Source organism: Salmo salar, chromosome 01 (assembly GCF_965601325.2).
Source record: "Salmo salar chromosome 01, fSalSal1, whole genome shotgun sequence".
In the NCBI taxonomy this organism is placed as follows: domain Eukaryota; kingdom Metazoa; phylum Chordata; class Actinopteri; order Salmoniformes; family Salmonidae; genus Salmo; species Salmo salar.
The window spans coordinates 60,572,322-60,586,085 of record NC_138291.1 but is presented as its reverse complement, the minus strand read 5'-3'; the positions used below and the strand labels follow the sequence as shown (position 1 = coordinate 60,586,085).

Genomic DNA, 13,764 nt, shown 5'->3' with positions numbered 1-13,764 from the left:
AACCTATGATTGCTATGATTCATTCATTCAACACTGACCTTGACTTAATTTCTTGTTAATTAATTATGTGTTCCCGGTCCAAAATGATCACCCCATTATAGCTGATTATAAATCCATAATAATACATATATTATCACCTAATGTTGTGTTAGATCTTTTTATCAACTTAATTTCTTGTGAACATTACAGCTTTGAACTTCTATTTGCTATTTATGGCCTATAGGCCTCATTGACCTGAGCTCATACAACTTGTTTTTGAGTAAAAAAAAGCATAATGTATGGATTATTTTGACTATAACAAATACTCAGATGAAACATATTGTGCTATTTATCAAAGACTACTTTGTGTCAAAGTTTAACAAGGACTCTCTCCTCCTCACCAGTTTCATGATCAAAGATATGATCAAGAGCCTCACATACAGTATATCGTTCAGTCATTGTGCTGCCACAGAATGAATTGTGAGCAAGGCCTCAAAAAAGCTTTATATACCAGAACTGCAAGAAAAGTTGTATATGTTATTGAAACAATGTTGCGATTGTTTGTGAGAATGCCAACAGGTGTGGTTCCCATAGAGGAAAGATTCTATTGGGAAAGGTTCCCGTGGGGGTTGCCATGGAAAACAAGAAGGGGAGTGAGGTGTGTGTGTGTGTGTGTGTGTGTGTGTGTGTGTGTGTGTGTGTGTGTGTGTGTGTGTGTGTGTGTGTGTGTGTGTGTGTGTGTGTGTGTGTGTGTGTGTGTGTGTGTGTGTGTGTGTGTGTGGCTCAAACACACATGCATGTGGGGGTCTGGGAGAGGAAGTGTGTCCATCTGATGAATGGGCATGTGCCAGAACTAAATTTTATACACTAATTGTAGTCTCATTTCTAATGACCGGTCCGGGAACACCACAGATGTACAAAAGTTAATTAAAACACCCCAAATGTTATGAAAATCATCTAAAAGTATTTTGTGTGTTCAGATGCCCTGAGTGGACAAAGTCATGGAACCTTATGGCAATCAGATCAAATGATCTACATTTTTCAAAACTTGTAAATCGGTCCAAATCTACAGGAACAGAGCAGGAGGGTTATTATTAGACCTGGGGGTATTTCGGCAAGGTTGTTTTTATAGTTATTAGTTACATATCCAACAATACCTGTAAAAAAAAGTACTATTTCTACACTCTGCTAATAATATCTGATAATCATTCCATCACCAATATCTTGACTTTCAGTATTGACAACTACTGGTTTCACAAACATATCTGTGCACAGAACTTTAGAGAGGATGCGTACCTAAGTATTTTATCCACTCCTGTCTGGTCGCAGGGATCAGAACCGTTTAGGATTGTGTTCAGTGATTCATGGATCCAGTGGAGAGCGGCCATCACAGAATCCCTCCTCTTATCATTGTTGATATTGGTCACACCACTTGGGTCCTGGAAACTGTTGTCGAGGACCTCACTGTGGCTTGATATCACCGCAGAACATGTCGTCTAAACACAAAGACAAGGGGGGGGGGGGGGTTTAGCAAGAAAAAGCAGTGGGTGGACAATGTGAGGCAAAACCTACTATGATGCCTTTTAGAAGAATGATGATGTTGTCTACTACATAATCTACTATAGTCCTAGGAATACCATGATACAGTGCCTTGCAAAAGTATTCATCCCACTTGGCATTTTTCCTATTTGTTGCATTACAACCTGTAATTAAAACTGATTTTAATTTGGATTTCATGTAATGGACATACACAAAATATTCAAAAGTGAAATGAAAAAAAAGGACTTGTTTAAAAAAATTATAAAAAATAAAAACGTAAATGTTGTACGTGCATATGTATTCACCCCTTTTGCTATGAAGCCCCTAAATAAGATCTGGTGCAACCAATTACCTTCAGAAGACACATAATTAGTTAAATTAAGTCCACCTGTGTGCAATCCAAGTGTCACATGATCTGTCAAATAATCTCAGTATATATACACCTGTTCTGAAAGGCCCCAGAGTCTGCAACACCACTAAGCAAGGGGCACCACCAAGCAAGCGGCACCATGAAGACCAAGGAGCTCTCCAAACAGGTCAGGGACAAAATTGTGGCGAAGTACAGATCAGGGTTGGGTTATAAAAAAATATCCAAAACTTTGAACATCCCACAGAGCACCATTAAATCCATTATTAAAAAATTTAAAGAATATGGCATCACAACAAACCTGCCAACAGAGAGGGCTGCCCACCAAAACTCATGGACCAGGCAAGGAGGGCATTAATCAGAGAGGCAACAAAGAGACCAAAGAAAATCCTGAAGGAGCTGCAAAGCTCCACAGCGGAGATTGGAGTATCTGTCCATAGGACCAATTTAAGCCGGACACTCCACAGAGCTGGGCTTTAGGGAAGAATGGCCAGAAAAAAAGCCATTGCTTAAAGAAAAAATAAGCATGTGGGAGACTCCTCAAACATATGGAAGAAGGTACTCTGGTCAGATGAGACTAAAATTTAGCTTTTTGGCCATCAAGGTCAACTCTATGTCTGGCGCAAACCCAACAACTCTCATCACCCCGAGAATGCCATCCCTACAGTGAAGCATGGGGGTGGCAGCATCATGCCGTGGGGATGTTTTTCATCGGCAGGGCCTGGGAAACTGGTCAGAATTGAAGGAATGATGGATGGTGCTAAATACAGGGAAATTCTTGAGGGAAACCTGTTTCAGTCTTCCAGAGATTTGAGACTGGGACGGAGGTTCACCTTCCAGTAGGACAATGACCCTAAGCATACTGCTAAAGCAACACTCGAGTGGTTTAAGGGGAAACATTTAAATATCTTGGAATGGCCTAGTCAAAGCCCAGACCTCAATCCAATTGAGAATCTGTGATATGACTTAAAGATTGCTGTACACCAGCAGAACCCATCCAACTTGAAGGAGCTGGAGCAGTTTTGCCTTGAAGAATGGGCAAAAATCCCAGTGGCTAGATGTGCCAAGCTTATAGACATTTATTTTACTTCACCTTTATTTAACCAGGTAGGCTAGTTGAGAACAAGTTATAATTTACAACTGCGACCTGGCCAAGATAAAGCATAGCAGTGCGACAAACATATCAGTGCGACAAACACAGAGTTACACATAAACAAACAAAAGGTAGGCAATAAATAGGCCATAGAGGCGAAAATAATTACAATTTAGATTTAATACTGGAGTGATAGATGTGCAGATGATGATGTGCAAGTAGAGATACTGGGGTGCAAAAGAGCAAGAGGGTAAGTAATAATATGGGGATGAGGTAGTCGGGTGTGCTACTTACAGATTCGCTGTGTACAGGTGCAGTGATCGGTAAGCTGCTCTAACAGCTGATACTTAAAGTTAGAGAGGGAGATATAAGACTCCAGTTTCAGAGATTTTTGCAGTTCGTTCCAGTCATTGGCAGCAGAGAACTGGAAGGAAAGGCGGCCAAAGGAAGTGTTTGCTCTGGGGATGACCAGTGCAATATACCTGCTGGAGCGCGTGGTACGGGTGGGTGCTGCTATGGTGACCAGTGAGCTGAGATAAGGCGGGGCTTTACCTAGCAAAGACTTATAGATGACCTGGAAACAGTGGGTTTGGCGATGGATATGTAGAGAGGGCCGCCAACGAGAGCATAGAGATCGCAGTGGTGGGTAGTATATGGGGCTTTGGTGATAAAACGGATGGCACTGTGATAGACTACATCCAGTTTGCTGAGTAGGGTGTTGGGAGATATTTTGTCAATGACATCGCCGAAGTCAAGGATCAGTAGGATAGTCAGTTTTACGAGGGTATGTTTGGCGGCATGAGTGAAGGAGGCTTTGTTGCGAAATAGGAAGCCGATTCTAGATTTAATTTGGGATTGGAGATGCTTAATGTGAGTCTGGAAGAAGACTTTACAGTCTAACCAGACACCTTTGGTATTTGTAGTTGTCCACATATTCTAGGTCAGAACCGTCCAGAGTGTGATGCTAGTCGGGTGGGAGGATGCGGGCAGCAATCGGTTGAAGAGCATGCACTTAGTTTTTACTAGCATTTAAAAGCAGTTGGAAGCCACGGCAGGAGTGTTGTATGGCGTTGAAGCTCGTTTGGAGGTTTGTTAGCACAGTGGTCCAAAGAAGGGCCAGATGAATACAGAATGGTGTCATCTGCGTAGAGGTGGATCAGAGAATCACCCGCAGCAAGAGCGACATCATTGATATATACAGAGAAAAGAGTCGGCCCGAGAATTTAGCCCTGTGGCACCCCCATAGAGCCATAGAGACTGCCAGAGGTCCGGACAACAGGCCCTTTCGATTTGACACACTGAACTCTATCTGAGAAGTAGTTGGTGAACCAGGCGAGGCAGTCATTTGAGTAGCCAAGGTTATTGAGTCTGCCGATAGGAATGCAGTGATTGACAGAGTCGAAAGGAGGAAGGAGAAGCGGGGGGTTGGGCAAGTTGTTGCAGGGGGTACTGAGGTGTTGGCTGGGGTAGGGGTAGCCAGGTGGAAAGCATGGCCAGCCGTGGAGAAATGCTTATTGAAATTATCGATTATCTTAGATTTATCGGTGGTGACATTGTTTCCTATCCTCAGGGCAGTGGGCAGCTGGGAGTAGGTACACTTATTCTCCATGTGCTTTACAGTGTCCCAAAACCTTTTGGAATTAGTTAAAATTCATTTCTGCTTGAAAAAGTTAGCCTTAGCTTTCCTAACTGACTGAGTATATTGGTTCCTGACTTCCCTGAAGAGTTGCATATCGCGGGGTCTATTCGATGCTAATGCAAAACGCCACAGGATGTATTTGTGCTGGTCAAGGGCAGTCAAGTCTGGGGTGAACCAAGGGCTATATCTGTTCTTATTTCTACATTTATTGAATGGGGAATGCTTATTTAAGATGGAGAGGAACGCACTTTTGAAGAGCAACCAGGGATCCTCTTCTGACGGGATGAGGTCAATATCCTTCCAGGATACCCGGGCCAGGTAAGTTAGAAAGGCCTGCTCGCTGAAGTGTTTTAGGGAGCGTTTGACAGTGATGAGGGGTGGTCGTTTGACCACGGACCCATTACGCACGCAGGCAATGAGGCAGTGATCGCTGAGATCCTGGTTGAAGACAGCAGAGTATTTAGAGGGCAAGTTGGTCAGGATGATATCTAAGAGGGTGCCCATGGTTACGGATTTTGGGTTGTACCTGGTAGGTTCCTTGATAATTTGTGTGAGATTGAGGGCATCTAGCTTAGATTGTAGGACGGACGGGGCGTTAAGCAAGTCCCAGTTTAGGTCACCTAACAGTACGAACTCTGAAGATAGATGGGGGGCGATCAATTCACATATGGTGTCCAGGGCACAGCTGGGGGCTGAAGGGGGTCTATAACAAGCGGCAACGGTGAGAGACTTGCTTCTGGAAAGGTGGATTTTTAAAAGAAGAAGCTCAAATTGTTTGGGCACAGACCTGGATGGTTTGACAGAACTATGCAGGCTATCTCTGCAGTAGATTGCAACTCCGCCCCCTTTGGCAGTTCTATCTTGTCGGAAAATGTTATAGTTAGGGATGGAAATGTCAGGATTTTTGGTGGCCTTCCTAAGCCAGGATTCAGACACAGCTAAGACATCCGGGTTGGCGGAGTGTGCTAAAGCAGTGAATAAAACAAACTTAGGGATGAGGCTTCTAATGTTAACATGCATGAAACCAATGCTTTTACGGTTACAGAAGTCAACAAATGAGAGTGCCTGGGGAATGGGAGTGTTGCTGGGGGCTGCAGGGCCTGGGTTAACCTCTACATCACCAGAAGAACAGAGGAGGAGAAGGATAAGAGTACAGCTCTTATCCTTCTTGAGCAGGGCTGGAGGCTCTACAGTGAAATAAGACAAAAATTACTAACCAAAACAGCAATAGACAAGGCATAGTCCAGTGAGTAGCTAGGCGAGCTGGAGGCACGGAGATTCAGACAGCTAGCATGCCGGGGCTAGCAGCAGGCTAGCAGATGGGCCTCAGGGGGACATCACAACGGGGACGCCTGTTGAAACCCCCTTGGACGGTTACGTCGGCAGACCACTCGTGATGGATCGGCGGGGCTCCGTGTCGGCAGCAAAGGGTCCAGGCCAATTGGCAAAAGAGGTATTGAAGCCCAGGGATTTTCTGATGGATTTCTTCGGCTAGCCTGGAGATGGGCCTAGCTCAAGGCTAACTCCAGGCTAACTGGTGCTTGCTTCAGGACAAAAAACCCTTGGACGGTTACGTCGGTAGACCAGTCGTGATGGATCGGCGGGGCTCCGTGTCGGCAGCAAAGGGTCCAGGCCAATTGGCAAAAGAGGTAATTGAAGCCCAGGAATAGCTTGATAGATCTCTTTGGCTAGCCGGGAGTTGGGCCTAGATTCGAGGCTAGCTCCAGGCTAACTGGTGCTTGCTTCGGGACAGAGACGTTAGCCAGGAGTAGCCACTCGGATAGCAGCTAGCTAACTGTGATGATTCGGAGTAAAGGTTCAGAGCTTGCGGTAGGAATCCAGAGATATGGTGGAGAAAAGCAGTCCGATATGCTCTGGGTTGATATCGCGCTGTGCAGGCTGGCAGCAGTTGACCGGGCTGAAGCTGGCAGATGTCCCAGTTAATGGTGATGCTAACTAGCAGTGGTTTACTGACTACTAGCTAGTAGTTAGTTAGCTGGCTAGCTTCTGAAGGGGGTTACGGTTCTAAAGTATAAAAAAAAGCAGATCCATAACGCATTGGGTGAGGCGGGATGCTGGAGAGTATGTTCAATCCGTAGATGGAATAATGAGATTAAAAATATATACGAAATATATACAAAGAAAGAAACAATATATACAAGGGACGGGACAAGACATACCCCAAGAGACTTGCAGCTGAAAAAGCTGGCTCTACAAAGTATTGACTTTGGGGGGGTGAATAGTTATGCACGCTCAAGTTCTTTGTTTTTTTTGTCTTATTTCTTGTTTATTTCACAATAAAACATATTTTGCATCTTCAAAGTGGTAGGCATGTTGTGTAAATCAAATGATACCAGCCCCCCAAAAATATATTTTAATTCCAGGTTGTAAGGCAACAAAATAGGAAAAATGCCAAGGGTGAATACTCCTCGCAAGCCACTGTATACAGTAACGGTCTGTTACAAGTTTTACCATAATAAACAGAGACTTTACTCCTTGTGCGAACATCAAATGGAAACCATAAAGTTCTGAATGTCACTTCCATAGAGATATGCCCCAAAAATTGCACTATGGTCACACCTCCAATATCAAAAAATTATATCATACGTCTATTTATATCGGGGGGAATTCCGACCCGAGTTAAGTGCGCATAAATGGAACATAATTCAATTTTTATGCACTTTTATCTCTACGCATATTCTGACCTTGAGTTTAAGGATGAGAATAGCATGCTATCACCATCATATATCATTCACTTAGGATGGAGATCAAAGAAATGAAGGTGTGGCGGAGGTGTGTCTACAGATACGCCATAATCTGACCTTGAATTAAATCCCTCATAATACCTCCACCTTTACACAATGAATAAGGTGGAGCAACCTGTCAGTTCCAAGTGGAACAACATCTACTTTATTTTTTCATTTAGAAAGAACACCATTCTCCATGAACTGTAATTTACAAATTGATAACAGCTCTTGATAAGAGCTAAATAAATGAGTAAGCTGTTTGGATAATGGGATTGTAAATATAAATGACAATTGTTTTAGATCTATTTTAGGCCTATCTTATGATAGCTGGAAACAAATGTGAAACCAGTCATATAGCAGCAAACTGAAGCGTATCAACATATTACCTTTTCCACAGTGAATTATATGAAATGCTGGCCTTGTAACTTGCAAAGATGAAATTTGGAGACACAAGCTATAGGCTTCTGTAGCCATGCGCATATGACCATATAGCGCCAAACATTCCGAGTTTATTTATGATTTCTAGAATGTTTAAATGATATGCCCAGACTTTTTCCTGTATGCTTTACAATTTCTATCGTGTTAAATATTACCACTATCGGTAGCCACCGTCAGTTCTACCCACATACATTTATAACTGTCACTTTAGTGTTAGTTTCCTTACATTTTTCATCTTTCCATTACATCGTTTGTTTACCTTTCTTTCCTGTGTCACGTTCGTGTGGTAGTTCCTGAGGATCGCTAGCAACAGTGGATCATATTAGACTAACGTATTACAAATTGTGCAATAATTTGGGACATGTAGCCTATTTGAATCATTATATAACGCAGACCATACATAGCAGTTTAAACCTGTAGCCTGGGGTACACTGTTCACGACGACTGGACCGCTGTCATCACAGTTCCGTGATTAGGGAGGATTATTAGGGTAGATTTATAGGACTACTCTTCAACCCCTGTTGTCCACTTTTATCACCGTCCAATATTTCATGGATTTAACTATTTAATATGGCAACTTTCTGGATGAATCGAAACACCGTTTTTTGATTCACCAATATATTTTGTGCATAAAGGCTGTACAAACCTGTTTTTTATTATTATTCACAAATACTTTCCTAACCCTAAATAAAATAGATCAGAGTATTTTTAAATCTACCAATTGGTGCTGAAAAGGAGACGAATATGAGTGTATTTAGGCATTCATGGCTTTTCCTAATATGATCCCTAAAATTCTGAACTGTTCTCTCCATATATTCTAGTGAGTCTTTCGAAAAAATTATAATTAAAAGCTACACCAAATTTAAAGGGATGGCTTTAGATAAATGTACTGAAAACCCTATTGAATGAAAACTCCATGAGAACATCTGTTGTCCGGTAAGCGGGAGGGTTTCAGCAGTTCGATTACATTTATACAGCATGTGCAAGGGAACCACGCCTGCAAAGCCCTTTACGCACCTACACAAGGTAAGTCTGAATACCAACTACTAAGAAGTATGAAGGAAAGGCACATGAAAGGCATACATTTCCTAAGTCTGAATCGGGCCCAATGTCAACAAACAATAGAGATTTGTTTTGGTTCGATTAGGGGGGAAATATTTTGAAATTTAACCAGTGTTACAGTGTAATAAGTCAAACAAAAACAGCATCTGTCAAAAGCATTGCACTCTGACTGAGTTAACATGGCTCAAGGTGTGAAACAATCCAAATGTTTCACTGTGGCAGGACAGTGAAATAAAGGTTTGTTTGGATTTGTGCCTCCCTCTGCCTCGGCTGCCATCTTAGAGTGGTCCCAGACTGTGATGAGCACTAAGGCAGGCAGCGCTGACACAGGCACCTCCCACTGACCTGAAGCCAGCAGCGTGGTTAGAAGGTGGAATATCTGAGTTAATTATCCACTCTCTTATTTCTCTCTCTCCCTTTAGGTTCAGCCACTAGCCTCGCTGTTCCCTGTTATGGCAGATTACCATCAGCCATCTCACTGTATCTGCCAAGTGGGCATGGTAATAATCCAAGAGCATCACTCTAAAGGCTGCTAAAGGGCCCAAATTTTTCTCTGTCGACTGTGAGAGAGGTTTCCTGTGTCGAATCTATACTGAACAAAAATATAAACGCAACATGTAAAGTGTTGGTCCCATGTCTCATGAGCTGAAATAAAAGATCAGAAATGTTCCATACACACAAAAAGCCTATTTCTATCAGATTTTGTGCACAAATTCTGTGCTTGGGACAATAAAAGGCCACTCTAAAATGTGGAGTTGTGTCACACAACACAATGCCACAGATGTCTCAAGTTTTGAGGGAGTGTGCCAAACATACCCTCGTAAAACGGACTATCCTAAAGATCCTTGACTTCGGCGATGTCATTTACAAAATAGCCTCCAACACTCTACTCAGCAAATTGGATGTAGTCTATCACAGTGCCATATGTTTTGTCACCAAAGCCCCATATACTACCCACCACTGCGACCTGTATGCTCTCGTTGGCTGGCCCTCGCTTCATATTCGTCACCAAACCCACTGGCTCCAGGTCATCTATAAGTCTTTGCTAGGTAAAGTCCCGCCTTATCTCAGCTCACTGGTCACCATAGCAGCACCCACCCGTAGCACACACTCAAGCAGGTATATTTCACTGGTCACCCCCAAAGCCAATTCCTCCTTTGGCCGCCTTTCCTTCCAGTTCTCTGCTGCCAATGACTGGAACGAACTGCAAAAATCACTGAAGCTGGAGACTCATATCTCCCTCACTAACTTTAAGCACCAGCTGTCAGAGCAGCTCACAGATCACTGCACCTGTACATAGCCCATCTGTAAATAGCCCATCCAACTACATCATCCTCATACTGTTATTTATTTATTTTGCTCCTTTGCACCCCAGTATCTCTACTTGCACATTCATCTTCTGCACATCTATCACTACAGTGTTTAATTGCTATATTGTAAGTATTTCGCCACTATGGCCTATTTATTGCCTTACCTCCCTTATCCTACCTCATTTGCACACACTGTATATAGACTTTTTCTATTGTATTATTGACTGTATGTTTGTTCATTCCATGTGTACCTCTGTGTTGTTGTTTGTGTCGCACTGCTTTGCTTTATCTTGGCCAGGGCGCAGTTGTAAATGAGAACTTGTTCTCAACTAGCCTACCTGGTTACATAAAGGTGAAATAAAAAATAAAAAATGTAAAGCGTGCAATTGGCATGCTGACTGCAGGAATGTCCAACAGAGCTGTTTCCAGATAATTGAATGTTGTTTTAGAGAATTTGTCAGTACATCAAACCGGCCTCACAATCACAGACCCCGTGTAACCACGCCAGCCCTGTCACGTCCTGATCCTAGTAAGATGTAATTTTCTATAGTAGAGTAGGTCAGGGCGTGACAGGGGGTGTTTTGGGTTGTTCTATGTTTTCTATTTCTATGTTGGGATTGTTTGGGTTGATCTCTAATTGGAGGCAGCTGATTGTCGTTGCCTCTGATTAGTGATCATATTTAAGTAGGGTTTTTTCTTCCTGGGTTTTGGTGGGTAGTTGTTTTCTGTTTAGTGTATGTCACCTGACGGAACTGTTGTCGGTCGTTTTGTTGTTTTGTTAAAGTATAGTCATTAAAAGTAAATATGAGCACTATACACGCTGCTCCTTGGTCCCCTTTATACGACCCGCGTTACAAGCCCAGGACCTGCGGGATCATCTGAGGAGGGGGAAGGGGGTGCTAAGGAGTATTTCTGTCTGTAATAAAGCCCTTTTGTGGGGAAAAACTACTTCTGAATGGCTGAGGCTGGCTCCCCAGTGGGTGGGCCTATGCCCTCCCAGGCACACCCATGGCTGCGCCCCCTGCCCAGTCATGTGAAATCCATAGATTAGAGCCTAATTTATTTATTTAAATTGGCTGATTTCCTTCTATGAACTGTACAGTAAAACCTTTGAAATTGTTGCATGTTGCGTTTATATTTTTGTTTAGTGTAAAACTGCTGGCCTCAGCACAGTCTGATGTAAATGAATGCCCAGGCGTTGTAGAGGCGACTGTTTAGTAAAAACGGATAGTTCATGATTATGTTTCTTTGCCCAGACTAAAATACTGAAAAACTGAAATGGCAAGGGGCAGGGGTCAGTGGTTGTCCTCTGATGACTACCCTCTTAGCCTGCTTGTTTCCCCAGCTGCATCTTCACATTAGAGCTGCCTGAATGGCTGAAGAGCCCAGATAATGTCATGTCAAACATTACCATATTGGTAATTCCAATTGAAAACCTTAGCCATTTTTTTGTCAACAATGCCCCATTTGATAGCAACAAATACATTTGAATAATATGACAGATGAACAAACTTTTCCTGGAATTGTGCTAGAAATTAGGTTACATTACACACCTACTGCCAGTGGTGTAAAGTACTTAAGTAAAAATACTTGGAACTACTACTTAAAGAGTTTTGGGAGGGTATCTGCACTTTACTATTTATATTTTTGACAACTTTTACTTCACTACATTCCTAATGCCAATGATGTCATTTTTACTCCATACATTTTCCCTGACACCCAAAAGTACTCCTTACATTTTGAATGCTTAGCAGGTCAGACAATTATCTGGCTGACTGACTCAACACATGCTTCATTTGTAAATTATGTCTGAGTGGTGGAGCGTGCCTCGAAACTAAAAACTAGAAAATGGTGCCATCTGGTTTGCTTAATATAAGGAATTTGAAATGATTTATACTTTTACTTAAGTATATTTTAGAAATTCCATTTACTTTTAATACTTAAGTATATTTAAAACCAAATACTTTTAGACTTTTACTCAATTAGGATTTTACTGGGTGACTTTCACTTTTACCTGAGTCATTTTCTATTAAGGTATCTTTACTTTTACTCATGTATGACGATTGGGTACTTTTTCAACCACTGCCTATTGCAACTTCAACAGAAATGTATCACAGATTTGGCTATATGAATTGAACATTTGGGAAGTGAGTGGGATACTTCAATTTCCAACAAGGAGAAGATGCACAAAACTGAAAATAACCTACAAGGAAAAAGGAACTCGCTAACTAGCTTGTTCATGAACTTACCTTTTCTTCGTTTTTGATGATGCAGAGGACCTGTGCCTGGAGGGATAGTTGACCCTTTCCATCATAAATTTCTTTCCCCAATAGTCTGCTTATCACAGGTGGCGATGATAATTTTGAGAAGTAATTTGCCTAGAACATTTCATAAAACGTTTAATAATAACAGCAGAAAGAAACAACAACCTGAATATTGGGACCACACCAGCCGGTGCACTGCAGTGCCACAGCCCAGCAGGATTACTGATTCAATTAGGCCTAAACAAGGGCATGATTTGGTCATCAGTGCTCAGTAACACTAGTGCTCTACTAGAGCCAATACTAGATAACGTTAGATAGCTGTTTTTTGTTTACATGGTAAGCTAAGACTAAATAACGTTACCCTTGAGTCAGCTACATATGCTAACTTAGCTAGCCGACTAAACTCAACTCCACGATTTACGATGGAGTTGTGCAACTAGGGAGGACTGGAGCTCAGACATCACATACAATTTTTTTTTAACTACTAATTTCAGCACCAAAACACTTGCCCGCAATTACACATGACTTCTGGCTCTAGTAAGTTAGCTGTTTGACTTAACATTGATTTAGCACACTAGCTAGATAGAAAGCATGATAATATGATGGTCAGCAGTTCAGGAATCAATACATCATTGTCAATCATACCAGGTAACCATAAATATCATCGGGCTTATCAAAGAACATGTCGTTCAGGACACCCTCCATCTTCTGTGGGACGCCGTTCGCCCTATAATATTCAGCAGCTTTCATTTTTAAATCATAAAACTCCTGCTCTTCTTTGGAGACACGACTGTTACAATTTATAAAGCCTTTATAAGACATAGCTATAACGTTCTGTCGGAGTGTTGTAGAGAAAATAAGGTTTGTATTCGCATTCGCCACATCCAGAGAAACGAGCTACCGACTGTACTGTAGCTACTGCGACTGTTCAAACTGTCAACAGAGCCTTGTCTTTGAGTACAAAACGGGTTGCTTAGCAACTTAAATGTGACATAACTTCCTACATTGAACGATACAATTTAAATGTTACATCAAAGAGAAAAGAACGTAACAAAGATCGTTAGGAAACAGATCTGGTTACATTTTCATCTATAACCTGAACTATGGAAATGTGGAGAGAACTCGCTGGTGGGCATTTAAGCCCGGAACAGAGCCTGACAGGCAGCCTTGTCTCCCAGGCTGCGTGCCGCCCCAAAACCAGCGGAGGAATAACGAGCCAAGGAACAATGCGCTATCACGCCACATTCAAACAGCCAGAAATCTGAAGGCTAGAGGAAAAAAAATATTTAGCTAACATCTTTCTAAATTGAGGCAACTTTATACTGA

General features: G+C 42.2%; 1 protein-coding gene across 1 annotated transcript in view; it reads right to left on the bottom strand.

Moving 5' to 3' along the window:
- The window catches only part of eno4 (enolase 4), a 42,797-nt gene extending 29,402 nt beyond the window's left edge, over window positions 1-13,395 (bottom strand). Inside the window, exons 1-3 of the mRNA XM_014202762.3 lie at window positions 13,084-13,395; window positions 12,424-12,552; window positions 1,276-1,475 (exon numbers count right to left, since the gene is read on the bottom strand). Coding sequence (XP_014058237.3) covers window positions 1,276-1,475; window positions 12,424-12,552; window positions 13,084-13,260 — 506 coding nt within the window. The 5' untranslated portion in view covers window positions 13,261-13,395. The remainder of the gene's footprint in view (window positions 1-1,275; window positions 1,476-12,423; window positions 12,553-13,083) is intronic.
- Between the last annotated feature and the right edge of the window lie 369 nt (window positions 13,396-13,764).